Here is a 25253-nt window from a genome sequence, read left to right as displayed (position 1 = left end):
CATGCTCTGTGGCTACTGGAGCCAGATAACTTGTACTCAAGAGACAAAGGAGAGATCCTGCGGACAGTAGATGGACATATGAACTTTGTCGGTAGTAGAACAACAGATTGTTTCTATTGGTTTGTAAAGACTGCGTATGGGACCTGGTCTTACTGTCTGCTGATGTGTTACATGACATTTCAATAGAGTACGCCAAGGTTGGTAAATAGTTCTATTCGATGCTGGGAATGTAGTCCAACATCCATTTTTCACACTTCAAATGTCACATTGTTCTCCACCCCCCCCTGTTCACCAGAAGGAAGAGAAGAGCTGTATAGGCATTTTGCAAGCACATTTGGCCTGCTTGCATGCACATTTCTGCAAATAGTATGCACAATCCAATGAAGTTCTCAAGCTGCCTATAATTAGCATTAAAATTGCATGCAAGTCAGAACTAATAGCATTTTATTGACCATCTCTATTGTTGGGCGGTTCGACCATCGGATGTAGTCATTAACATGCAGGAAGATCATGTTTGCTACAAAAATTCAAAATTTGGTCTTTCACATACAGGTCGGTAGTACAGCCACAGGAGGAAAAATATCCTTAACACAATACACATATTTAACAATATTGCACACAAACAAAAAAAAGACTTTGCGCTTAGTAAAAACACTATCATGAGGTAGTTCTTAGTTCATCAAAGTCCAACAAAAGGCAACAGCTATAAGTGACACCTTATAGCAATACAGATGGAGGTTTACAACCACCCCATCGGGGCAGATTATGTCTGAAGCAAAAATATGATTGGCCAATCTGGTTATTTGCCTCAAACCAAAGATGTAACCAGATTGGCAACTTTTGAACCAATGCTCTGCTTTTGCTTCAGTGGAACAGACATAAGAAACCTGAAGCAAGAGGCCTTGAACTCAACCTGAGCAACTGGACTGCGGGTTCCATTTGTAAACAGGATGACCCAGTCGTTGAGCAACATCCTACTTTTGTTCAAGTTTAATTGATTCACAGAATCTACAAGAATGAATTTACCAAGACAGATTTAAAGAAAATTGGAGCAAGAGTGGAGACATTGCCCTCAAAGAAGGGTCTTGACTGGTTGCTCTAGATAACTGCGCCACCATTACTGCAATATTCCCTCCACCTGTCTTGATACATCACTCCAGAGTAACAGTGTAAAGCTAGCAACATACATATGGGCTGGTCAGATGGGGAAATTTAACTTGGCTAGCCATGGGGAACAGAGTAGCTAGACAATGCACAAAGGAGGTTATCTGACTCAAAGGGCCATATGCAATTCACTTTTTCACTTGAGTTTTCTCCTAGGAGATAATTTTTCATCTTCAAATTAAAATACCTTTCCAGCACTTTTCAATTAAAAAAGTACCAAAAGGTAAGTGCAAAAGGACTGATAAAATTATTTTGAGCATTTTCTTGCTTTCTGTTGGCTTAAAATACATTTTATTGACAAATGTAAAAATATCACCTAGGAGAAAACTCATGTGAAAAAGTTAATTGCATATGGGCCAAAGGGTCTTCTGCTTGTGTTATGGAAGGAGAAGGAAGAGGCCTTTGCTAGATACTACATGCTTGCTTGCTTGCAAGTGGGGGAGAGGGAAAAGAAAGTAAAAAGGTGAAAAGGGAAAAAGAAAGTTAGGCTACTTACACACCAAGACGTTGCGTTTTAGGGGACGTTATGGTCGCATAACGTGCCCCTAACGCAACGCATGGTGGTGCGGGAGAGGACGTTAGAGTGAGCAGCGTTAGGCGGCTCTATCCGCATAAGGTCTCCCAGGGTGGCGCTGATTGGCCGGTGGGACCACGTGATGCGGAGCGAGACACTCCGCATCACGTGGTCGCGCCGGCCAATCAGCGGCCGCCAGTGCAGCGCATATTAAGTAGCCATGTGCGCGGCTACTGTAGCGGCATCTCCCCGCCTCCTCTCCGCCCACCACTGAGCATGTGCAAACAGTCTAACGTGGATAAAGCCGCTAGAACGCACAGCATGCTGTACTTTCACTACAACGTGCAGCATTACATGTAACGCAACGTGGGCAGTGTGAACAGCCCACTTGTGTTACATTGCTGTGTGTTGGGGGAGCGTTACAGGCTGCACTAACGTGCGCCTGTAACGTCCCTGTGTGGAAGCAGCCTAAAGGTGTAAAGAAAGTAAATGTGAAAAAGGGAAAAGAAAGTAAAAGTGAAAAGAAAAAAAAAACAGAAAAAAATAAATGTGCATAGTGAGAAGCACAAAATTTCGAATAATTGTAATTTTGCACCATAATTCCCAATTAAAGATGAGAAACATAATACTTAAAGTGAACCAGAGGTGAAAATAAATTTATGAGATAAACAATGGTATTTATCCTCCTACTCCTAAAAATGACTTTAGACATCCCAGGATTTGATTTCACATTTAAACATTTAGAAAGTAGATTGAATGTTTTCTTGTCTCTGTTCAGTTGAAGTCTATTAAGTGTCCCTAAATGAAAATACATGAACTATATTGACCCCTTTCTCTCTCCCTCTGCTCTCAGAAATATATAAAAAATGTATTCTGCCAGGAAAACTTTTAAGGCTGTAATTTGCTTATCAGTGATGTTTACTATATTCCTGACAAGACAGAAGCTGTCACTTCCATTTTAAAAAAAATAACTCTTTCCAGACAGCAAAACAAGTAAAACAGCCTGGTTATTAATATGTTTAGTGCTGTACAATACACGTTTATCTCATGTCACCTTGGTACACTTTAATGTCTGAAAAGGTTTCTTAAATTAGAACCATAATAAAACCATAATTTTGCAGTTACAAGTAATTTTCACATAATTTTGCACTGACTTTAGCGGTTAATAGCAAAACCCACAATACATGCCATTTGTCACAAAAATTGAGATGTATGTTATGAGGAATATTTTAAAAAGACCTCGTAGGTTTTGAGAAAAATAGATTTTAAACTCTGTAAAATGACATTTTGCTGAGTTTAAAAAAACATTACTTGTAGTTTGAGAAAATCAATTTTAAAAATTCAAATGTTTTATGGACTTGTTCCCATTATTCCCTTCAACATATCTATCAATTTTGGTGACAATAGCATGTATGGGGGCTTCTTGGCCCAAAATCACGTTTAATTACACAAAACTAATGAATTAGCAAATAAAATTGAATTTTCAAATTGTAATTACATATGGCCGTAATTGTGATATTTCAGTTAATCGTAAGTAACAAATTACGGTCATCGCTGAAGATGAAAAGGATAAAGAAAGTAAAGGTGGAAAGAAAAAGAAAGTAGAGTAAAGGGAAAAGAAAGTAAAGGCAAAGGGAAAAGAAAGTAAAGGTAAAAAGAAAAAGATAGATAAGGGAAGAGTAAAGGTGGACAGAAAAAAAGAAAGTAAAGGTGGGGAAAAAAAAAAGAAAGTAAAGGTGGAAAGAAAGTAAAAGGTGGAAAGAAAGAGAAAGTAAAAGGTGGAAAGAAAGAGAAAGTAAAGGGAAAAGAGAGTAAAGGTAGAAAGAAACAGAAAGTAAAGGTGGAAAGAAAGTAAAGGTGGAAAGAAAGAGAAAGTAAAGGCGGAAAGAAAAAGAAAGTAAAGGCGGAAAGAGAAAGTAAAGGGAAAAGAAAGTAAAGGCGGAAAGAAAAAGAAAGTAAAGGCGGAAAGAAAAAGAAAGTAAAGGCGGAAAGAAAAAGAAAGTAAAGGCGGAAAGAAAAAGAAAGTAAAGGCGGAAAGAAAAAGAAAGTAAAGGCGGAAAGAAAAAGATAGTAAAGGCGGAAAGAAAAAGAAAGTAAAGGCGGAAAGAAAGTAAAGGCGGAAAGAAAGTAAAGGCGGAAAGAAAGTAAAGGTGGAAAGAAAGTAAAGGTGGAAAGAAAGTAAAGGTGGAAAGAAAGTAAAGGTGGAAAGAAAGTAAAGGTGGAAAGAAAGTAAAGGTGGAAAGAAAGTAAAGGTGGAAAGAAAGTAAAGGTGGAAAGAAAGTAAAGGTGGAAAGAAAGTGAAGGTGGAAAGAAAGTGAAGGTAGAAAGAAAAGTAAAGGTAGAAAGAAAAAGAAAGTTAAGGGAAGAGTAAAGGTGGAAATAAAAAGAAAGGAAAGGAAAGAGGAGAAAGAGGAAGTAAAGTATAGGACAAAAGAAAAGGAAAGTTAAGATGGAAGTTATCAAGGAAGGAAACTGGAAACGGGGAACAGAAACAGGTACTAAACAGGAAATGGAAAGTAACAGGGAAAGAGGACAGAACAGTGAACTACAGCAAAGCAGTACAAAAAACAAAAAAAAGAAAGATTTTCATACACCTAAGTATGTGTTCATATTTCATCACCAGAGGTCTCCAGGACAAAAACTGTTAGCTTAGTTATCTCTTTTGCATTTACCAACTTTGTAAAACTGAACTCGTCAGCCAATGCCCATTGCTAACCTGTGACCTCACATACCTTTATTGTAACAAAGAACTCACGGTCATGTGACTGCAGATGCCTCTTCCCCCTCCCACTCCCTGCTGAGGTATGTAATGGAAGTGCTACTGCAGAGCAGCACCCATTACCACCTACAGAGCCTCACCAGAACTGAGCCAAGTCCCAGAAGCTGTATGCCACAGTCACGTGACCACAATATCGGAGTGGGGGAATAGACAAAGGGAGGGGGGGGGGGAGATGAAAAGGGGAGTTGGATAACCCAGAGGTTTTTTTTATCAGTCTCTTAGACAAGCAAATACATTTTCAGTCTTGTAAAGGCATGCCAAATATACAAAGAGTTAATAAAAAAAGCATCATGGCAGACAAGAAAAGGTTTTGGCACAGGTAAAATGCCATCAAAAACGAGTAAAGGAACTTTCATTACCAAGACAGACAAAATATTAGAAGTTATTAAATTCAATGTACACAGAGATGACGGACGGGAACATGCGCGTTTTATCACACTTGTTAATCGGACACGCTCCACGCGTTAGCGCATGATGCAGCGGCTACCACTACCTGCTCCTCTTTATCCGCAGCCGGGAGAAAAGGTTGGTTTTCTTTCTGTCGGAGGGGGTCGGGGGAACAACTTCAGTCATTAAAGGGCAAAATAATTAACAAAAAAAAGCACCAAAAGCAATAGAGGTAAAAAAAAAAAAAAAATAACTCACAACTTGTTCAACGGAATTAGATTCTTCAAATTCGTTCTTAAAATTGCTTAGAGCAGTAATCTGCAAACTTGGCTTTCCAGCTGTTAAGGAACTACAAGTCCCACAATACATTTGCCTTTATGAATCATGACTGTGGCTGTCAGACTCCTGCAATGCATTGTGGAACTTGTAGTTCCTTACCAGCTGGAGAGCCAAGTTTGCAGATCGCTGGCTTAGAGCACACACTTCAAACTCCGGTCCGCGGGCCAAATCTGGCCCTCAGAGCCATTACATTTGGCCCTCAAGTGGATTCCCCACTTTTCATTATGTTTGGCCCACTCTCCACCACCAGGGAAACTATATTGCAAGTGAAGCCCTGGATCACCAGGGAAGCCATATTGGGAAGGTAGAGGGCAAGCACTAAACATTAGGGAACTGAATAGGGGAGGGTGGGGACCTCTAGGCACCAGGGAACTGTATAGGGGAGGGAAGAAGGGCCATTAAACTCCTGGGAACTTTATAAGGGAGGAAGGTGGCCAGTAGATATTGAGGTTGGCCCGCGACTAGGTCCCAGTGTACAATTTCGGCCTGCTTTGTATTGAAGTTTGACACCCCTGGCTTAGAAGCACTATATAGTAGCATGCAATACATTTTTCAGGATATCCACTTTTAAGGAAAACACTTCCTGTATATTGAATAAAGTGCTGCACATTTAATCTATCTATCCGTCTGCTGTGTATGGAGCCCCACTAAGTGTAAGCACTGCCCAAAGTAAATTTTAAAGAGGAACTGTAGTCAGTATAACATACTGAATAACTGCATAATAACTGAATAACAAAAAATATTTTTGTTTGTTGAAACCTCTAAGCTAAGCCTCACTGGGAAGGCAGTGCTACATACCAACATACAGAGGCTAACATATTGCAGCTATAGAAAGGTTTCTGATGCTTAAACCAGGAAAATTACCGTAAAAGTGGGAGTCCCGAATAATTTACTGAATTCTACTATATGTCACTACAGGCCGTCCTTCGCGAAAATTGTAACATTTAAAATACATGTTAACACATACAAATGACATGTACGATTCTTCCAGAGTAAAATGAGCCGTTTTCACGTATCTTGCTGCAACTTTCAGCAGGTAGAAATCGGACAGAACTGACAGCTTTTGGAATAGCCCATCTCCTCATGGGGGATTTTTAGGGTTTTCTTTATTTTCAAAAGCACTTTGTGAATAGCATTTGCTCTTTCCAACTGCTAAAAAAAAAAAATGTGCAGCGAGCAGCGAGGCTGGGCAGCATCATTATATAAATCTTTATAAAGAATAAAAGCCATGCCGAGAATCCCCTATGAAGAGATGGACTAGCCCAAAACCCGTCGGTAATGTCAGATTTCTACTACTTACTAAAAAAAAGTAATGGATGGCTCATTTTTATCTGGAAGAAACATACCGTACTTATTTGTATGTGTAAACATGTATTTTCAATTTTACAATTTTCACAAAAGTGCTCCTTTAAAAAACATAATATCACTATAGAAGAGTAAAAATGAACCCGCAGAAGTTCCTGCACGTTTCTGAGCAGTGAGCGTTGCGGTTTCGGAGCTGCCCACTCGCTGTGTGACACTGGCCTGGCAGACGTAACACAAGTCCGATAAGCTGGGCTGGTATTAACATTCACAGAATGACTGGTAGAGTCTGCACCCGTCACATAACTGCCCACGCCTGACCGGCCGAGAATCTCCAGCTGCGGCAGAGCGATTACCCGCACAAAGCCGACCACGGCCGTCCTCTCGCTTATCGCTGCTGCAGAAACCTCCGTGCCAGCAGAATGTGATATAAAGGCCAAGAAGAAACCTCTATATAGCTCTTATATACATCGGGGCGAGCGGAGGCAGAGGGAATCCGCAGAAACGCAGAGAGTCTGCAGGCCGCAAAAATGATTTGTGAAATGTCATTCTGAAGAGCCGCGATAAACTCCGCAAGGCCCAATTTGCTGAGGTTACCGGAAAGCAGAGAGGCCTCTGCAAACCTGGTCTGTTAAATATCGCTCGCTATTCAGGAATACTCAGTTAGATTCTAATTATTTTAATTTGATATAAATAGTATGCAAATTGCTTGGAACTGGACCAATCAAAATGCAACACAACCAATTCCAAAGTACTGTACATAAAATCTGATGGAACGTAAGATTTATTCAACTCTTGTTGACCAATCCTTAAATGCTGTTGGGTGTAAGAATTTTGGCAACCCTCATCCTGGTCAGAATGGATCACATTGACGGTTGCCGAATGGTTACAGTAGGAAGGAACTCAAATTTAATCTACAGTCTAAAGCATTAAAGGATATCCAAAACAAAAAACTAGCTTTACTTACATGGGACTTCTTCCAGGCCTTGGAAGTCCCATGTGTCCCTCACCGCAGCGCCAGTCTTTTCCCAAGTCCCGCTGGCAGCCTCTGAGGTATCGCATAACATCAATGGGAGTGTCCACGTCACCAGAAGTGCACTGGGCCTGCACAGTACACTCAATGATGCGGGCGAATGCCCGGGCATGCGCAGAAGGCGCCGATCCATTAGGGGTTGGCGATACGATAGAGGCTACCAGCAGGACCAAGGAGAACACAGGAGCTGGGTTTTTTTTTTTTTTTAATCACCTTTGATATCCTTTAACCCCCTTAAGGACCAGAGACCGCTGGTACAGAAACAGCGGAATCCCGACGGATAACGACGAATCACCGCACATACCACCCGCAATAGTCGTCACCGCCGCACATTGGGGAACTGGGCCACCCACTCTGCCATCTCTATGACGGCAGAGCCCTGTGAGCCGGTCAGGAGACGATTTCATTGACTCCTGACCCTGCCTATCAATGTAAGCCAATGGGAGTTGCTTACATTGATAGACAGGGCCAGGACCCAATGAAATCGTCTCCTTACCGGCTCACATGGCTCTGCCGTCATAGACAGGCAGAGTAAGTGAGCTGTGACGGGACACGGCGGGGATTAAGCGGCAAGATCGGCGGGATCGACGAAAACGGCGGATGAGCGAAGCGGCGGCTGATTGAAATCTACTCCCTGCCAGCCAGGTAGCCACCAAAACAGGGAGTAGATTTCAATCACCGTGGTCCTTTAGTTAAACATGGCCTAAACTAATAGCTACAAGCATAGGACTAATTTCAAGGTTACTGTAAGGGTTAAAAACTCAAAATCCGAGTGCATGGGCTCTCCCCACTTACCCCACCAGTAGTAAGCAGCTCCTTCATGTGCCGCTCATTGTCCCTCTGCCCCCCCCCCTCCATAACGACACATCACTAGCCTGGAGGCTAATGACACATCTGTACAGCTAGTATGTGTGTGGGAGGTTTATTGAGGCACTGTAGTGATCGGAGTGATGGAATCTGCTAGATATTTATAAGGGAAAAAACTGTAAGTGAATGGCCACCTTAATGGTTTGTCTTCACTCCAAAACAGAGCCACCTATTACTTCCCAAAACTCAGCAAGCAGAGTGATCAGTTGTTACCATTAAATATGTGGTCGTGCAACTGGATGTGGACTAACTATGGGACTGAGGACTGTTGGGAACGTACAGCGATGCCACGGACCTAGCAGAGTAGGACGGATGGCTGGCAGGAGTAGGAAGCAACGCTTCTGTCAGGGAACAGGGAGAATCACGGGGCAGTGTTGAATTGTCAGCTCTAGCTCTGCAGTTCGTTTTCATCTGGAGCTGTAGCTATTTAACGGATCCAATAAACGGAGTGTACCGTGAGTGGGTCCCGAGCTCAACAGATTGGGGCTGCGCAGCGAATAGCATCTCGCTATGAACCAGACAGATCCACCGTGAAGGTTAGAAATGACACTTCCTGTGAACGAGATACAAGTTAGTGATTCTGGGGGCGGTGGCGGCGTACTCACCTCGGCTGGGCTTTCACAGTGTAGGCGTTAGAGGACGGCTTCCCTTCCACTCCCTCAAGACCAACCATGACTTCATTCAGGTTCTGATTCAGCTGGAAGCACAAAGAAGTTAATTAACCACTTTAGCTCTCTGGTTGTTTCCACCTTAAAGAGAACCCAAGGCGGTGCGGGCAGATGGGACACAGAGGCGTGTCATGAGGTATAGAAAATGTCTCTGTTTCCACCTCACCAGCACTCTCTGCCCCCAACTATCCCCCCCCCCCCCCCCCCCGAGATCATCGACATTATTTGTCGCCGTCTCGGAAGGTAACTAGAGGAGAGAGATTCACTGCTCAAAACGCCCCCTAAGGGCATTCTCTCCCTGGCTGCACCCCCTGATCCGCTCAGCAACTCCCCACCACCAACCCTCCCCTCAGATCAGGTAGCCTATTTTTTTTTTTCCATTTTATGAGGGCTCTTTAAGGGCTGGATCACACGGGCTTCTGTCGAGCTTTCGCTCAGCGCCACATTTAAATGCCAGCGTTTAGACCCTAGCTTTTAAAGGCTTTTAGGAAGCGTTCATGGCTAGCAATTCTGGTATCTGCTATGGTTTCCTGGCGTTTACTGACTCTGAAAGCAACATGCTGCTTTCGAGACTAGATGCAACACTGGAATCTACCGCCAGGCTTTCATGAAAGCCTGCAAAAGCCAGCTCTAAACGCTCCCATTCACTTAAATGGGACGGCGGTATATCCCAAAAAACGCTGCATCTGAAACGCTGCGTTAAACGCCACAAAAACGCCCGTGTGAACCAGCCTTAAGGACGGAAGCAATTTTTACCTGTCAGCGCTCCTCCCATTCCTGCGCCAATAACTTTATCACTACTTATCACACCTAAATGATCTATATCCTTTTTTCCCCCCCAATTTAGGCTTTCTAGGGGTAATACTTGTTTTCAATGATTATTTTATATGCATTTGATAGGGAAATCGAAAAAAAAATTAAAAACCATTGAGAGAAAAAACTGATAACCATATTTATGTGCGAGTCAGAAAAGCTTTCAGGTTGGTGTCAAGCACAAAGTTAGTTTTAATATTAATGGACAACTGGACAGAGGTATATGGAGGCTGCCATATTTATTTCCTTTTAAGCAACACCAGTTGTCTGGCTGCCCTGCTGATCTTTCATGCATCAGCAATATCTGAATCTCACACCTGAAACAAGCATGCAGCTAATCCAGTCATACTTCAGTCAAACATCTGATCTGCATGCTTGTTCAGGGGCTGTGGCTAGAAGTATTAGAGACAGAATCAGCAGGATAGCCAGGCAATGTGCATTGTGTAAAAGGAAATAAATAGGTCAGGCTCCTTTTACTTCTCACTTTAGGTGTCCTCTAATAAAAGGGATGGTCAATTACATGCAAATAATTCTGAACTGATGCAGTATTATGCAAATTATGTTTACAAATGTATGCAGCTTGAAAGCAGATCAACTTAACCACTTTGTCCACTGCTACAGTATATCTACGTCATCTGTGGCACCCTCCAAGCCACCATGACGTAGATATACTGACTTGCTTGCAGCCCTGTTGTGCACGATCGGGTGCGCTTCAGAGCGCACCCCCCAGCACTGTCAGCTGCCTTACTAATTGGTGAAAGGGAAAATGTTCCCTTGTAGCCAATTAGTGACCCCCCCCCTCCCCCGCGGATGAACGATCACCGCTGTAGCAAACAGCGATGATCCTTCATCTCTCCCCCTCCGCGCCAGATCGATTAAAAAAAATGACCTTGCAAGGATAATCTCTCACCTTACCCGGTTCCTGCGATCATCCTTCAGCCCCAGCTTCCATTCACCGCGCTGCACTCAGCCCTGTGACGCTAAATATCCGGGTCCCGGCTTGATGACGTCATTCGGTGTTCGGTATCACAGGGCTGAGTGCAGCGCGGTGAATGGTAGCTGGGGCTGAAGGATGATCACAGGAACCGGGTAAGGTGAGATATTCGGCTTGCAGGGGCATTTTTTTTATTGATTTGGCCACGGAGGAGGCAGAGTAGTAAGGGGGGGGCACATCTGGCTACCCATAACGGAGGGTGGTTTAGTGTTCCGAAAGGGGAGTTGAAATGTATTTTGGGGCCCATCAGGGTAACGGGTGGGGAATAATGGGGGGCACATCCGATTGTCTTGGGGGTTATAACCTAACACTGGGGGCACATTTGGCAATAATGGGGAGGGGCGCTAATCCTGTGGGCACATCTGGCTACAATGGGGAACATTGATCCCGGGGATACATCTTGCTATAATAGTGGGCCCTATTCCGGGGGGCACATCTGTCTATATGGGGGGCTAGCAAATACGGGGACAGATCTGGCTATACTGGGGGGCTGATACTGGGGACAAGCCTGGCTATCTATCCTTGGGGGACATAATACTGGTGGCATGTTTGTTATCTACTGTAGCATTTTTTATTTTTGACTAGAATTGGTGAAGCCTAAGGATTAATGCAATTTTTCATCCCCTCCCCCCTCTCTTTTTCCCATTAAAATGCATAGAATTTTTTTTCTTGGGTCAAAATACACCCCCCCCCCATATATGAAAGTCCAGTATGTCCTGAAAAAAACGATACCTAGATCATTTAGGTGTCATGAGTAGGGCTAAAGTTATGGCTGTTTAAATAGGGACATGGCTAAAGCGTCAGAACTGCTCTGGTCCATAAGGGGAAAAGAAGGTCTGGATGCAAAGTAGTTAAAGGGAATAAAAAAAAAACAAAAACAAAAAACAACACAGTTTTACTTGCCTGGGTCTTCTACCAGCCGCCTGCAGCTGTCCCGTGCCCTCGCAGTCACTCACGGAGCCTCTGTCCCCCGCTGCCAGCTAGTTTCGTTTTCGCTCACAGGGAGTCAGTGGGCTTTCTGCACCTGCGCAGGCCTGGCCATGTGCATCCTTCTTCATGTTCCCATCCTCAATAGTGTCCTGGTGCTGGACGCTATTGCGGACGGGAACGCGAAGAAAAATACACATGGCCAGGCCTGTCGGGCCTATCAGTGAAAACGAAACTAGCTGGTGGCGGGGGACCGGAGGCTCATTGAGTGCCTGCAAGGGCACAGAACAGCTGCAGGGGGCTAGTAGAAGCCCCAGGAAAGTAAAACTGATTTTTTTTATTCCTGGTTTAAGTTTCCCTTTAAGTGCCCCTTTAAACCTTGGTGGGATTTGATTGGTTCATTTTCAAGATGCATACATAATCTACATAATCCTGCATCAACTCAATTATTTGCATACCTTGAACTATCCCTAGTATTGACATGTAGAAGGAATATATGCCCCAATTGCCTTATTAGGAAACGCCACTGCAGACCGCTTGGTTCTGCTTGGGGCATTTATGGGAGCTAAGCCTGCAAACACAACACAAACCACTACTACTTCCTGACATGCGCCCTGCGTGCAACAACTACTTCTACCTCCTGGGCCCCTCTCAGCATCCCATAATATCTAAGGAGAGAGGTGGCCTCTAGTAACTTTCAGCTAAGAGGACACACACAAGTTCCAGACCCTAGTTGGGGCTCAGGCCATTTGTGTTTGTGGCCTGTGTTACATCATGGATTTCTGACAGTACCCGCCCCAGGAAGCACAGAACCCATAAATCCACAAGTTCTGGTGTCAGGCACTGAGTTACTCTCTCACCTTACTCATTTCTTTGTGGAAATTCTCCTCCAGGCCAGCGATACTCTGGAATGTGTTGACATAGAAACCAACACGGCTGCCAAACAAAACATAAAACACAATCCGTTATTTCCCTCAAATGGTCGAACATCAGCCGTTCTGCTCCCTACAGCTGTCGAGTGTGGTAATGCTATCGCTGTCGTCATTGGCCTGTCACCTGTTATCACTTATCCACCCCTCTTCTTCAGAATGACTCATTTATAATCACTTGGACAGTTTAACGGTTTTGTTCTGAAGAAGCCAGGAGCTGCTGAGGTCAGTATTTAGCACCTTTAAAGCGAAATAACCCTGCATTTCAACTTTGTGCTAAAATATTATTTACAGCATATTATATGCAACCAGCATTTTTTTTTTTTATTAGACCAGCATTGGAAGGGTTACACACAGAACTTTAAAGTTCCGTGGAGAGAAATGCTGCCGCATCTAAAGTTTAGATAGATACATTTAAGTAAATACAATGTAACAAGTGTGGAATGTGACACACACTGACTGTGCAGGAGCTCCCGGACACAGAGAGAGAGAGCGAGTCACATTCCTCACTTGTTACATTGTGTTTACTTAAATGTATCTAGCTATACTTCGGCTGCTGCAGCTTTTCTCTCCACGGAACTTTAAAGGGATACTGTAGGGGGGTCGGGGGAAAATGAGTTGAAGTTACCCGGGGCTTCTAATGGCCCCCCACAGACATCCTGTGCCAGCGCAGCCACTCACCGATGCTCCGGCCCCGCCTCCAGTTCACTTCTGGAATTTCTGACTTTAAAGTCAGAAAACCACTGCGCCTGCATTGTCTGTCCTTGCTCCTGCTGATGGCACCAGGAGCTCACAGCGCAGACCAAAGACCATACTGGGCTTGTGCAATACTCTCCTGGTGACATCAGCGGGAGCGAGGATGCAGCTGCGCAGGCGCAGTGGTTTTCAGACTTTAAAGTCTGAAATTCCAGAAGTGGACCGGAGGCGGGGCCGGAGCATCGGTGAGTGGCTCCGTGGGCACAGGATGTCTGCGGGGGGCCATTAGAAGCCCTGGGTAAATTCAACTCATTTTCCCCCGACCCCCCCACAGTATCCCTTTAAAGCTCTGTGTGTAACCCTTCCAATGCTGGTCTAGTAAAAAAATAAAATAAAAATTCTGGTTGCATATAACATGCTGTAAATAATGCTTTAGAGCAAAGTTGAAATGCTGGGTTATATTCCGCTTTAATCAGTTTTATTACCTACCTCTAACCCCCCCCCCCCAACCACACCCAAAGTCCAAGTGTCAAGCTATCACTCTCTCTTCTGCTTATTAACAGAGGGGGGATAAATAGGCGCCAAGAGGTATATAAAATTGGAATAGAAACAACTAGAAAAGTGGAAAAAGGAGGTCGCTTACCTCAATAAAGTCAACTTCACATAGAAATGAAATTTACTATGCATTGGCAACGTGTTTCGTGAGTCTGAGCCCGCTTCGTCAGGCCAAATAATAGTGCCAAACACTAAACATAGCCGAGCAGGGAGCAGCTCCTCATTTCTACTTTTAGTTGTTTTTAATCTAATTTTGGATACCTTGCTACTTCTCTGCATAATTTTTGTGTTGGTTTTTCTAACAAGTAACCCCCCCCCCCCCCCTCCCATATCTCAGAAATGGCGCCCTGGCTTTCACAGACAAGCAGTTTTACTGCAGCTGAGAAACATTTGCGCCACTGTCCCGTTGCATTTCCCTGAACTCAACATGTTCTATTCCACTGCTACTGGAAAAATTGTAAATGCACTACAGCCGTGGTATGAACGTGGCCAACCCCCCCAGTGTGACTGCAACGCATTTATACAACGTGGTGGCAGCGAGTTTGTACCATGCTTTGTGTACTCAGGTCCTGACTAATGCTGAGTACACAAGGGGGACCGTTTTAGCTGTCGCTAGCACACAGGGGACGTGTGCGCGACAGCTCCGCCTGTGCGACAGCTGTCTACACATCTCTGCCCAAAGGCAGAGACGCGTCGGAAGCTGTCGCCGAAGGTTGGCCCCCCCCGCCGGAAACTCTGTCTGCAGTGAGTGGGTAGCTGTCGCTAGTCTGCATACACACGGCGGACTAGCGACAGTAGTGGCGACAGAAGTTGCCGTGCGATTGAACTTCCCAATCGCACGGCAACTGCTGTCTCCGGCGACAGTTCGGGGTGCGCGCCTCATACACACGGGGCAACTGTCGCCGCAACGTGCGCGTGCCACGTGTTTGCGGCGACAGTTGTAGCCCGTGTGTATGGGCCATAAGGCTTGAGGTCAGCAGGGAAGTCTAAAAACACTGTTTTATAGGGGTTTTGTGAATACAAAGGCTGTGAATATATATTTAGGTAGCCATTTTGCAGCGTGTTCATGCTGTAAATGTAAGTGGATGGTAACACAAGTGCATTTGTATCAAATGTTCTATGAAAGCGGACCTAAACTCGGAACGTCCTCTCTGCTTTAAAAGATAAGCAACAGCCTAACATTTAAATAAAAACATTTCTTTGTTACAGCTGATACAAATCCTGCAATAAATCTGCAGTGTGTCTACTTCCTGCTTTCATCGAATCAGATTGTTAACATTCTGTGTTTACAAACTAGCTGCTCTGCCGAGGCAGCCAGCTGACAGAGCTGAAAGATCAAATTACAATTGTAATTAGTCACAGATGAGGGGGAATTAGACAGGCTAAACTCTCTAAATACATACAGGGTGCATTTCTCTGTTTTCTTCTGTCCTGTGCAAGAGTTCAGGTCCACTTTAAATTCATACTTTAAACCTTTTTATCAGGAATTTTTTTTGAGCACACCTGAGGGAGTGGATCAGCAGGACAGCCATGTAATATGCATTGTTTAAAAGGAAATAAATAGGTCATAGCCCTCTCTCTTTAGGTGTCCTTGAAGCTCGGTCACATACCTATTCCATAACGAGGGCAGCTCCTCCTGCAGGTCAGTGTTCATCTCCTCAAAGACCTTCTGAGATTTCAGCAGCTCCTCCTCAGCCTGCCCAGAACAAGATGAAGAACATCAGGACAAGGACACCATAAAAAAACACATTCCAGAACTGAGACCAGAGGGGAGGTGAAGGGTAGTAAAAACGCTACAATCGCTAAAGAGGAAGACTGGCTGAATGACGACCCAACAGGAATGTCCATCTCTGGACCTCTACTGATGACCCAACAGGAATGTCCATCTCTGGACCTCTACTGATGACCCAACAGGAATGTCCATCTCTGGACCTCTACTGATGACCCAACAGGAATGTCCATCTCTGGACCTCTACTGATGACCCAACAGGAATGTCCATCTCTGGACCTCTACTGATGACCCAACAGGAATGTCCATCTCTGGACCTCTACTGATGACCCAACAGGAATGTCCATCTCTGGACCTCTACTGATGACCCAACAGGAATGTCCATCTCTGGACCTCTACTGATGACCCAACAGGAATGTCCATCTCTGCACCTCTACTGATGACCCAACAGGAATGTCCATCTCTGCACCTCTACTGATGACCCAACAGGAATATCCATCTCTGGACCTCTACTGATGACCCAACAGGAATGTCCATCTCTGCACCTCTACTGATGACCCAACAGGAATATCCATCTCTGGACCTCTACTGATGACCCAACAGGAATGTCCATCTCTGGACCTCTACTGATGACCCAACAGGAATATCCATCTCTGGACCTCTACTGATGACCCAACAGGAATGTCCATCTCTGGACCTCTACTGAAAGGGGCCATGAGAACACATGCTTCGGGACCATGAGAGGATACGGAGCAGTGGATCCTTATGTTGTATAAACAGGCTCCTTTGTTTCCACTCTCGGAGGAAGGCAAATTAGGAGTTTCGAGAAAAGTAGTGCCAATTCATGTCTAACTAAGTCAAACTATAGCACATATATTCAATAAAGATATCCATGACCAAAGCGTACAGATAACAAGAACTTTATCCAATCAGAATCCATTTGTAGAAATAGTGGATTTCAAAAAGAAAGAAAGAAGTGAACTTTGATTGGTTGTTATGGGCACTGCACTTTAATGTGGGGCGACGTTACAGTAGGGACATCATGTTAAGGAAGCAGGGCTGTGGAGTCGGTACAAAAATCTTCCAACTCCAAAGTTTATGAAACCACGACTCCGACTCCAACTCTGACTCCGGGTACCCAAAATGGCTCCGACTCCTCGACTCCGACTCCTTAGTCTAATACTTACCAGGGCTGTGGATTTTGGACAGAAATCATCCTACTCCCGACTGACTTCTCAGTTTATGAAATCAACGACTCCAACTCAGACTCCGAATGCCTAAAATTGCCCCGACTCAGACTCCAACTCCACAGCCCTGTAAGGAAGGAGTCCAGCATGTTTAGAATCATCCTCCAAGTCCTATTTGCTACTGCCAACTAATCGTACCTTGATTTCTAAACACTTTGAAAGTTGCTGAAGACGTTCCTTCTACTGAAAACTCTGTACGGGTTATTGCAAAAGTGCCACTCATGAGTTTTTACACTTAAAGGGATACTGTAGGGGGGGGGGGGGTCAGGGGAAAAGGAGTTGAACTTACCAGGGGCTTCTAATGGTCCCCCGCAGACATCCTGTGCCCGCGCAGCCACTCACCGATGCTCCGGCCCCGCCTCCGGGTCACTTCTGGAATTTTAGACTTTAAAGTCTGAAAACCACTGCGCCTTCGTTGCCATGTCCTCGCTCCCGCTGATGTCACCAGGAGCGTACTGCACAGGCACAGACCATACTGGGCCTGTGCAGTATGCTCCTGGTGACATCAGCGCGAGCGAGGACACGGCAATGCAGGTGCAGTGGTTTTCAGACTTTAAAGTCTGAAATTCCGTAAGTGAACTGGAGGCGGGGCCGGAGCATCGGTGAGTGGCTGCGCTGGCACAGGATGTCTGCGGGGGACCATTAGAAGCCCCGAGTAAGTTCAACTCATTTTCCCCCGACCCCCCTACAGTATTCTTTTAAGAAATGGTGTTTAGAAAATGTTTATGCCAACGTTTGTCATCCAAAACGACAGATGAAAATGCTGGATGATCTCCATTTAAGGCTAAGAGGTCACATTATCGGTGTGATGTAAAGAAAGCAGGTCATGATCCGATGGTATTGGAACGATGCTGTCAGTGGTGTGATGTCACAATAAAGTCACTTGACAAAATGGCAGAGGTAATACCGGATTCCCAAGTGTGTTTTGCATAGGAAGCGGTAGTCTCATCTACAATACTCTCATCTGCAGTCTATTACTACACAACAAATATTGAATTTCATACATTAAAAGAGATTTACTCTAAAGTATATCAAAAACTGACCCCAACTGTAGTCCGGCCCACGGCTTAAAAGATAGGAAAGACTTTAGTCCTACCAAATCACTAGTGTAAAACAAGAGTTACTGCAAATATAATATCAGCTAATCCTTTTCTAAGATTATGATTAAAATATCCTTCGGCTAGTTCCTGTGATTCTGTTTCTACAATAGGGAGCTTTTCTGTCACTTCCTGTTCATGAGAACTTCCAGTTCTTGAGATTTCCTGTCACTTCCTGTTCCTGTGACTTTCTGTCACTTCCTGGTCTATAAAAGCAGGTTACCCCTCCAGCACTCTACTCCTTTACACTATTTGTAATCACTTATCATCCGGATTGCCATTGGAATTTTCCTTGTTCAGCTTTCCGTTTAGCTGGGCTGAAAATTCAAGCATTTTTCTATGTACATGGATCTTGGCTAATGTAACAGGGGAGTTAATTCGTTAGAGGAAACCTATAATTGGTCCCCAATCTCGTCATGCAGCCCAAATCTGTAGCAAAGGATACAAGACACTACATCGAGGTCACAACACAATACATGCGGACTATCTAACAGACAATAAAACCGCTAACATGAATGTCACAACTGCACAAAAGATTTGAAAGATGGATAGCCAATGAGCAGAGAGTGGCAATTTGTGATCAGGATGTGATGCATGCAGGGAAAGTTCCGAAATAGAAAAAGAAGACATCAATGGAATGCCGGGTGTTTGTATTAAAGTGGAACAGAAAAATATATATATATATATATATTATATTATATTATATCATGTAATAGGGGTTATCAGCTATTGATTGGGATGAAGTTCAATTCTTGGTCACGGTTTCTCTTTAAACAGCCAAGAAACAGTGAGTGTGACAGCTTGAGATAATGTTTTACAGCAGGAAAGTTCAAAGGGTCATTAGCTCTGCTCTGTTTTACGATTTAAAATACAAAGTGTGGTTTGTAATTGCAAATATGATAGAATGGTGCCCTGTTATACATAAAGCTAGAGAACTTTTCTTTGCTACTAATGTTCTTTTAATTATCTGTACTACATATACAATTCGTTATTTCATGAGATTATTTTCGCTTCAGTGTCAATTTTAGAGTGTGTGTGGGGTTAGGAAAAAAAAAATGTATCTGGTTTTAGCTCATTGCCACTCATCAAGAATTATAATTTTAGGAAACAATAGCCAGTTTTTGCTAAAACTAACATTTGACAGAGAGCAGACTTAAGGCCACTAACTGTCCAATTTCTAGCAAAAAATTGTTCGAGCGATTGGAAATTCTGATCGGATTGGTTGTAAATCATTTCCATAGATGGGCACAATCGATTACGAACGATTATCAAAATCGTCGTCCGATTTGATTTTGGTCAAAGCAAAATTCAAATGTTCTAATTGGTTGTGATAGATAGGAAGCAAAAATTGGTTCGTTGGTGTAGTGAACGATTTTTCTTCCAATCAGAATTATCTGATCGCTCGAACAAATTTTTGCTAGAAATTGGATCATTAGTGGCCACCTTGAGCTAATAGATATACTCTGCACATTTTGTCAGATTTTTTTTTTTTTCTATCGGTGACACCCACAACTCTACTTTGAATGCAAATCTAGCTTGATGGGAATTGGAATTTGCTGGAGGTAAACTAAAACTTTGTAAAGGAATAATCCAGGTCAGGAACTACCAATCAACTAACTGGAAGCTTATTAATCAGCCGCCAGTTAATTTACAAAATTTAATTTGTGGGAAAAAAAAAATCCCATTTTGTTTGATACAAATTCCAACTCAAACCAATCTAAGCACATTTGTCAAACTCTTTGCACTGTTCGATGAGTTCCGAGATTGGAGAGGAGACCAGTCAGCAAATAACCTAACAAAGATGGAGATACTACAAAACAAATAAAGTGCAGATTGCCCACAGTAATGAAGACTTTCTCTCTCGGTACTGGACAATGACCCTTTAAAATTCGGTTAGATGGGAATACAGAGATGTCTCTTTTAGAGAAAATTGTACAGCAGAAACTGTGCCCCCAATGGTGGTCCCCCGGATCCCATGTGCAGTAGAGAGGTGACATTCCCGAGACAGCACAACATGCATAACTATATACATAACTGTTCTCAGTCTACAAGCAACCAGCCCTTTTTGTTTTGGTGTCTAAATATTTGTCGTCGTCAATTCAATTTTTTTACAATATAAACATATTCAATTTTTAGAAAACTTTTTTTTGCTTCCAAAAATGACAGCTTAATAGTGGGCAACAGGCTGTGCTCTTGTCTTGAGCATGGGAAGAAAAAGTCCCTGGTGTCTTTCCTTATTTAGCCAGTCAGCTCTGAAGTGACATTTAGAGTCTCAACGTCCCTAATGGGCAAAATAAGGATTACTAGTCTGGAGCCTAAACAGCTGCACCCAGTCTGTGAGTGGGAGTGACAATTTTGCACAAGGCTGCATTCACATGGGCAGTTAATAGTGGTGGGTCTAAGACCTGTGGGCTGTTTCGGCACTTGTAGGCGGCTGCAAGCGTTTGCAACAAGCAGTGGGGTGGATCAAATCTCGTATGTACATACAAGTGGCAGTTGCCCGCTAGACATCACGTGCAGCGTTTTCCAACTGCTGAGTAACCCAACAATGTGTAAACCAGGTATGTCAAACCAATCCTACGAGGGCCGAGATCCTCACACATTTTTTGATACAGCTCAAATGAATTGATGGGTCTGAATCAGGAAAGGTGTGGTCCATCAGGTAGAACACATTCCTTTCTTTCTCAGTCCATCCTAAACACTGGTATGGATCTGGCCCTCCAGGCCAGGAGTTCGACACATGTGGTGTAAACAGTTAACCCTCATGTGGTTACTTGCATTGCCATTTGGTTGCACTCATGGGCTACCACAGGGTTGTACAACTCCAGTTCTCATGGACCATATCCATGCCAATGTTTAGGATGGACTGAGAAATTGAGAAAGGTGTTCCACTTGATGAACCCCACCCTTCCTTATTCAGTCCCATCAATAAATTTGAGGCGTGTCAAAAATGTGTGAAGACCTCAGTCCTCGAAGATTGGAGTTGGACATCCCCCTGGTCTACCAGATCAGCAGCTGACCTGTATAACAAATGTGTAATTTAGCTGTCCATGTGAAAGGGGTCCAACCTTTACACTGGGCTTCGACAATATGGCTTCCTTAAAGAGACTCTGTAACATCAAAAACATCCCCTGGGGGGTACTCACCTCGGGTGGGGGAAGCCTCGGGATCCTAATGAGGCTTCCCACGCCGTCCTCGGTCCCACGGGGGTCTCGCTGCAGCCCTCCAAACAGCCGGCCACAGACCCGACTGTCCAATTCAATATTTACCTTTGCTGGCTCCAGCGGGGGCGCTGTGGCTGCTTTCGGCTCTGAACTACACGGAAATACCCGATCTCAGTCGGGTCCGCTCTACTGCGCAGGCGCCGGAAACCTGCGCAGTAGAGCAGACCAGACGGCGATCGGGTATTTCCGCCTACTTCAGAGCCGACAGCCGTCAAAGCGCCTGCGCAGGAGCCGGGAAGGTAAGTAATGACGCCATCTTGTACGGAGGGCCGCAGCGAGACCCCTGAGGGACGGGGGACGGCGTGGGAAGCCTCATTAGGATCCTGAGGCTTCCCCCACCCGAGGCGAGTACCCCCCAGGGGACGTTTGACGTTACAGATTCTCTTTAATGGACTACGAACAACCACGATGAAAAACGTAAAATGTATACATATATCTAAGATTTACATTCGTTCCACAGTAAAATGCAGTGTTAAGGTCTTCTTTCTTATGTAGCTGTCCTTTACATTGGGGATTAATTTGACAGAGCTGAGTCTTTTACTGACGAGGTGTCTATCTAGCAAAGGTTAAGGAGTCTCGAGGTTTCCTTGATTCCTAACTTGATCCGAGAAAAGTATGGATGGGTCATGAGTCAGAATAACCAGGTACCTATCAAGAAACACCAGATTTTGGGCCAAACGGGATAGCAAATTGCTAAAGATAATCTGGTCTATGCGCAATTAACTTTTTTTCTCCTGAGTTTTCCCCTAAGTGATATTTTCAAACTTGTCAATAAAATGCCATTTAAGCCACCAACAAGCAAGATAATACCAAAAAATTTCAATTAAAAAAACTGCAGAAAAGTTATTTTAAACAGAAGATGAAAAATTATCCCCAAAGAGAAAACTCCGAATAAAAAGCAAATTGCACATGGGTATAACACTCCTCTATATGCTAATTTCCAAACCATTCTACACACATCCTGCACTTTGGAAAACTATCTTCTCCTCCCATCCACCCCATTCACTTCTTCCCACTCAGACATACAGGACTTCTCCCGTGCCTCCCCACTCCGCTAACTCGCTTTCTAAATCTGTTCCAACACGCATCATAGTTACATAGTTACATAGTTATTTTGGTTGAAAAAAGACATACGTCCATCGAGTTCAACCAGTATAAAGTACAACTCCAGCCTGCTCCCTCACATATCCCTGTTGATCCAGAGGAAGGCGAAAAAACCCTTACAAGGCATGGTCCAATTAGCCCCTAAAGGGAAAAATTCCTTCCCGACTCCAGATGGCAATCAGATAAAATCCCTGGATCAACATCATTAGGCATTACCTAGTAATTGTAGCCACGGATGTCTTTCAATGCAAGGAAAGCATCTAAGCCCCCTTTAAATGCAGGTATAGAGTTTGCCATAACGACTTCCTGTGGCAATGCATTCCACATCTTAATCACTAACTGTAAAGAACCCTTTTCCTAAATAAATGGCTAAAACGTTTTTCCTCCATGCGCAGATCATGTCCTCTAGTCCCTCAAAATATTGAAAAATACAATCTAAAAGAAAAAAATACTTTGATGTACAACTCTAAATATGGTCTGGTGACAGAATATTGCAATGATGTCGTCAACACAAACATTAAAAAGAGGAGATGGCATAGACTGAGCACAATTGCAGCATAGACAGACAGACAGCCACCAGAAAGACACATGCAGGGTTAGCGCTCGGCCAGGAAGTCACCTGGTTTCGGAGCAGATTAGTTTGTGCGACCAGATGGGCCTGTATTTTCCCCTGGCACCACTGGGGGGCAGCCTTCTCAAGAAGCGACACCGGCTGCAGGTGTGGTCACAGAAAGAGGAAGAGAGAGAGAGAGAAAGGGCAGAAACAGAAGAGAACAGATTAATCGTGACAATTACAAGGCAGCAGCAGCAGCGGCAGCGGCAGCAAATCAGAGTTAGGTCATCCTTTGTGGCATGCCAGGGGGTGAGACACACAGACGGAACCAGTGCCACGACACCAAACACAACTGTGAAAAGTAACAAGAGCGATTAGTCACAACGAGGACATCAGAACTTCTGCAAACTCTTCTGGAGATATTTTGTACATTAACAGAAAATAAAAACATCAGCCCCGTTCCTATGCAGCAGGCTTAAAGAAAATCTGTAATGAAAAAAACTCCCCTGGGGGTACTCACCTCGGGTGGGGGAAGCCTCCGGATCATATTGAGGCTTCCCCCGTCCTCCTCGGTCCCACGGCGGCGAAGAAAATCCTCCCGGAGCGGCAGCAATGTAAATATTTACCTTTTGGCTCCAGCTCAGGCGCAGTATCCGCTTTTTCCACGGAGATAGGCGAAAATAGCCGATCTCCATCGGGCCGCTCTATTGCGCAGGCACAAGTCTCCTGCACCTGCGCAGTAGAGCGGACCCGACGGAGATCGGCTATTTCCACCTATCTCCGTCAGAAGAGCCGCAGCAGTGCCCCCGCTGGAGCCGGAAAAGGTAAATATTGCACAGGCTGTCGGATTTGTCGCCTGTGTGTTCCGGGGCTGCAGCAAGACCGCCATGGGACACAGGAGGACAAGGGAAGACTTGATAGGGTCCAGAGGCTTTCCCCTACCGAGGTGACTACCCCCCAGGGGAACTTTTTTTCAGTACAGGTTTTCTTTAAGGGTACATGGGAAAACTCTGAACGATCGTTCCCGGGACAGAGCAACGCCAGCCTACTAAATCCTTGTGTCACAAAACGAGTCAGTTCATGAATTCAGCAATAACTATTAGTGGACAAAAGCGAAATAGGTTGGTGTACGCGGGACTAGGAGTTAACTCGCCTGGATCGCTGCACTCCACGCCCCTCTACATCCTCCGGATACTTCCTGCTGGGAAGAAAGTAGTATCGGGAGAATGTAGAAAGGTGTGGAGAGCTGCGACCAAGGTGATATAACACCTACTGCTGCAGACCGCGTATACCAATATGTTTCGCCTGCTCATCCTTACTTAACAAAACTTTCTTTACCTGCAAATGATCACTGATCCAGAGAAGCAAAGGCAGTCAAGGATAGGCTGAGAATTCTGGCATGCATGCAAATTGTGTGCAGCTTACAAATGAGTCAATCAGATGCACTTTCCTGCAGATCTGATTGTTTCACTATTCCAAGCTGCACACAAATAGTATTAAAGGGGCACTATGACGTAAGATTTTAAAATATGTGCAAACATGGACAAATAAGAAGTACGTTTCTTCCAGAGTAAAATGAGCCATAAATTACTTTTCTCCTATGTTGCGGTCACTTACAGTAGGTAGTGGAAATCTGACAGAAACGACTAGTCCATCTCTTCATGGGGGATTCTCAGCATGGCCTTTATTCTTTATAAAGACACTCCCTGAAGGCTACTTACACACCAAGACGTTGCGTTTTAGGGGACGTTATGGTCGCATAACGTGCCCCTAACACAACGTATGGTGGTGTTGAAGTTGGACGTCAGATTGAGCTGCATTATGCAGCTCTCAAAGCAGCAGTTTAGTGATAGGAAGTCCGGATCTTTTTAAGGATTCGGATCATTTGAATCGGATCATTGAAAAGATCCGGATCTTTGAGCCGAATCATTTTACTAGGGAAGCAGACTGGGTGAAATGACTAGCAGGACAGGACTTTCCCTGCACTGTAGATTCTGTATGTTCCTGTTTCTTCCAGACAGACATCCACTGTGAACCGAATCTTTCATTGTGATGATCCGGATGATTCGACTCACAAAAAGATCCGGATCAAATGAACGATTCGTTCATGATCCGGACAACACTACAGTTCCACCAGAAGTCTCTGCAGTGCAGTGAATATTAATTAGCCATGTGGCTGGCCGCTGAGGAGGGGAGACCTCCTCCTCCAACATTACTGAGCATGTGCAAGCAGTCTAACGCTGCTTAGCCCAGTATAACGTACAGCATGCAGCACTTTGTTTAAACGTGCTGCGTTACTAAGTAACACAACGTGGGCACTGTGAACAGCCCA

At 44.3% G+C, this 25253-nt stretch overlaps 1 protein-coding gene across 13 annotated transcripts in view; it reads right to left on the bottom strand.

The window, feature by feature from the left end:
- Positions 1 to 25253, bottom strand: part of BIN1 (bridging integrator 1) — a 181206-nt gene that overhangs the window by 51140 nt on the left and 104813 nt on the right. For 11 of the 13 annotated variants that reach the window (XR_011022888.1, XM_068246116.1, XM_068246117.1 and 8 more), the window contains 5 exons: positions 22988 to 23080; positions 15578 to 15663; positions 12648 to 12723; positions 8991 to 9082; positions 4951 to 4995 (listed from right to left, as the gene is read on the bottom strand). Coding sequence is in view for 12 of the 13 variants with exons in the window: in XM_068246116.1 (XP_068102217.1) it covers positions 4951 to 4995; positions 8991 to 9082; positions 12648 to 12723; positions 15578 to 15663; positions 22988 to 23080 (392 nt within the window). In the remaining variant the exon portion in view is untranslated. The remainder of the gene's footprint in view (positions 1 to 4950; positions 4996 to 8990; positions 9083 to 12647; positions 12724 to 15577; positions 15664 to 22987; positions 23081 to 25253) is intronic. The other 2 variants (XM_068246118.1, XM_068246119.1) reach the window with 2 other exon arrangements.

This window comes from Hyperolius riggenbachi, chromosome 7, assembly GCF_040937935.1.
Source record: "Hyperolius riggenbachi isolate aHypRig1 chromosome 7, aHypRig1.pri, whole genome shotgun sequence".
NCBI lineage: Eukaryota > Metazoa > Chordata > Amphibia > Anura > Hyperoliidae > Hyperolius > Hyperolius riggenbachi.
This window is presented reverse-complemented; position numbering and strand designations above follow the sequence as displayed.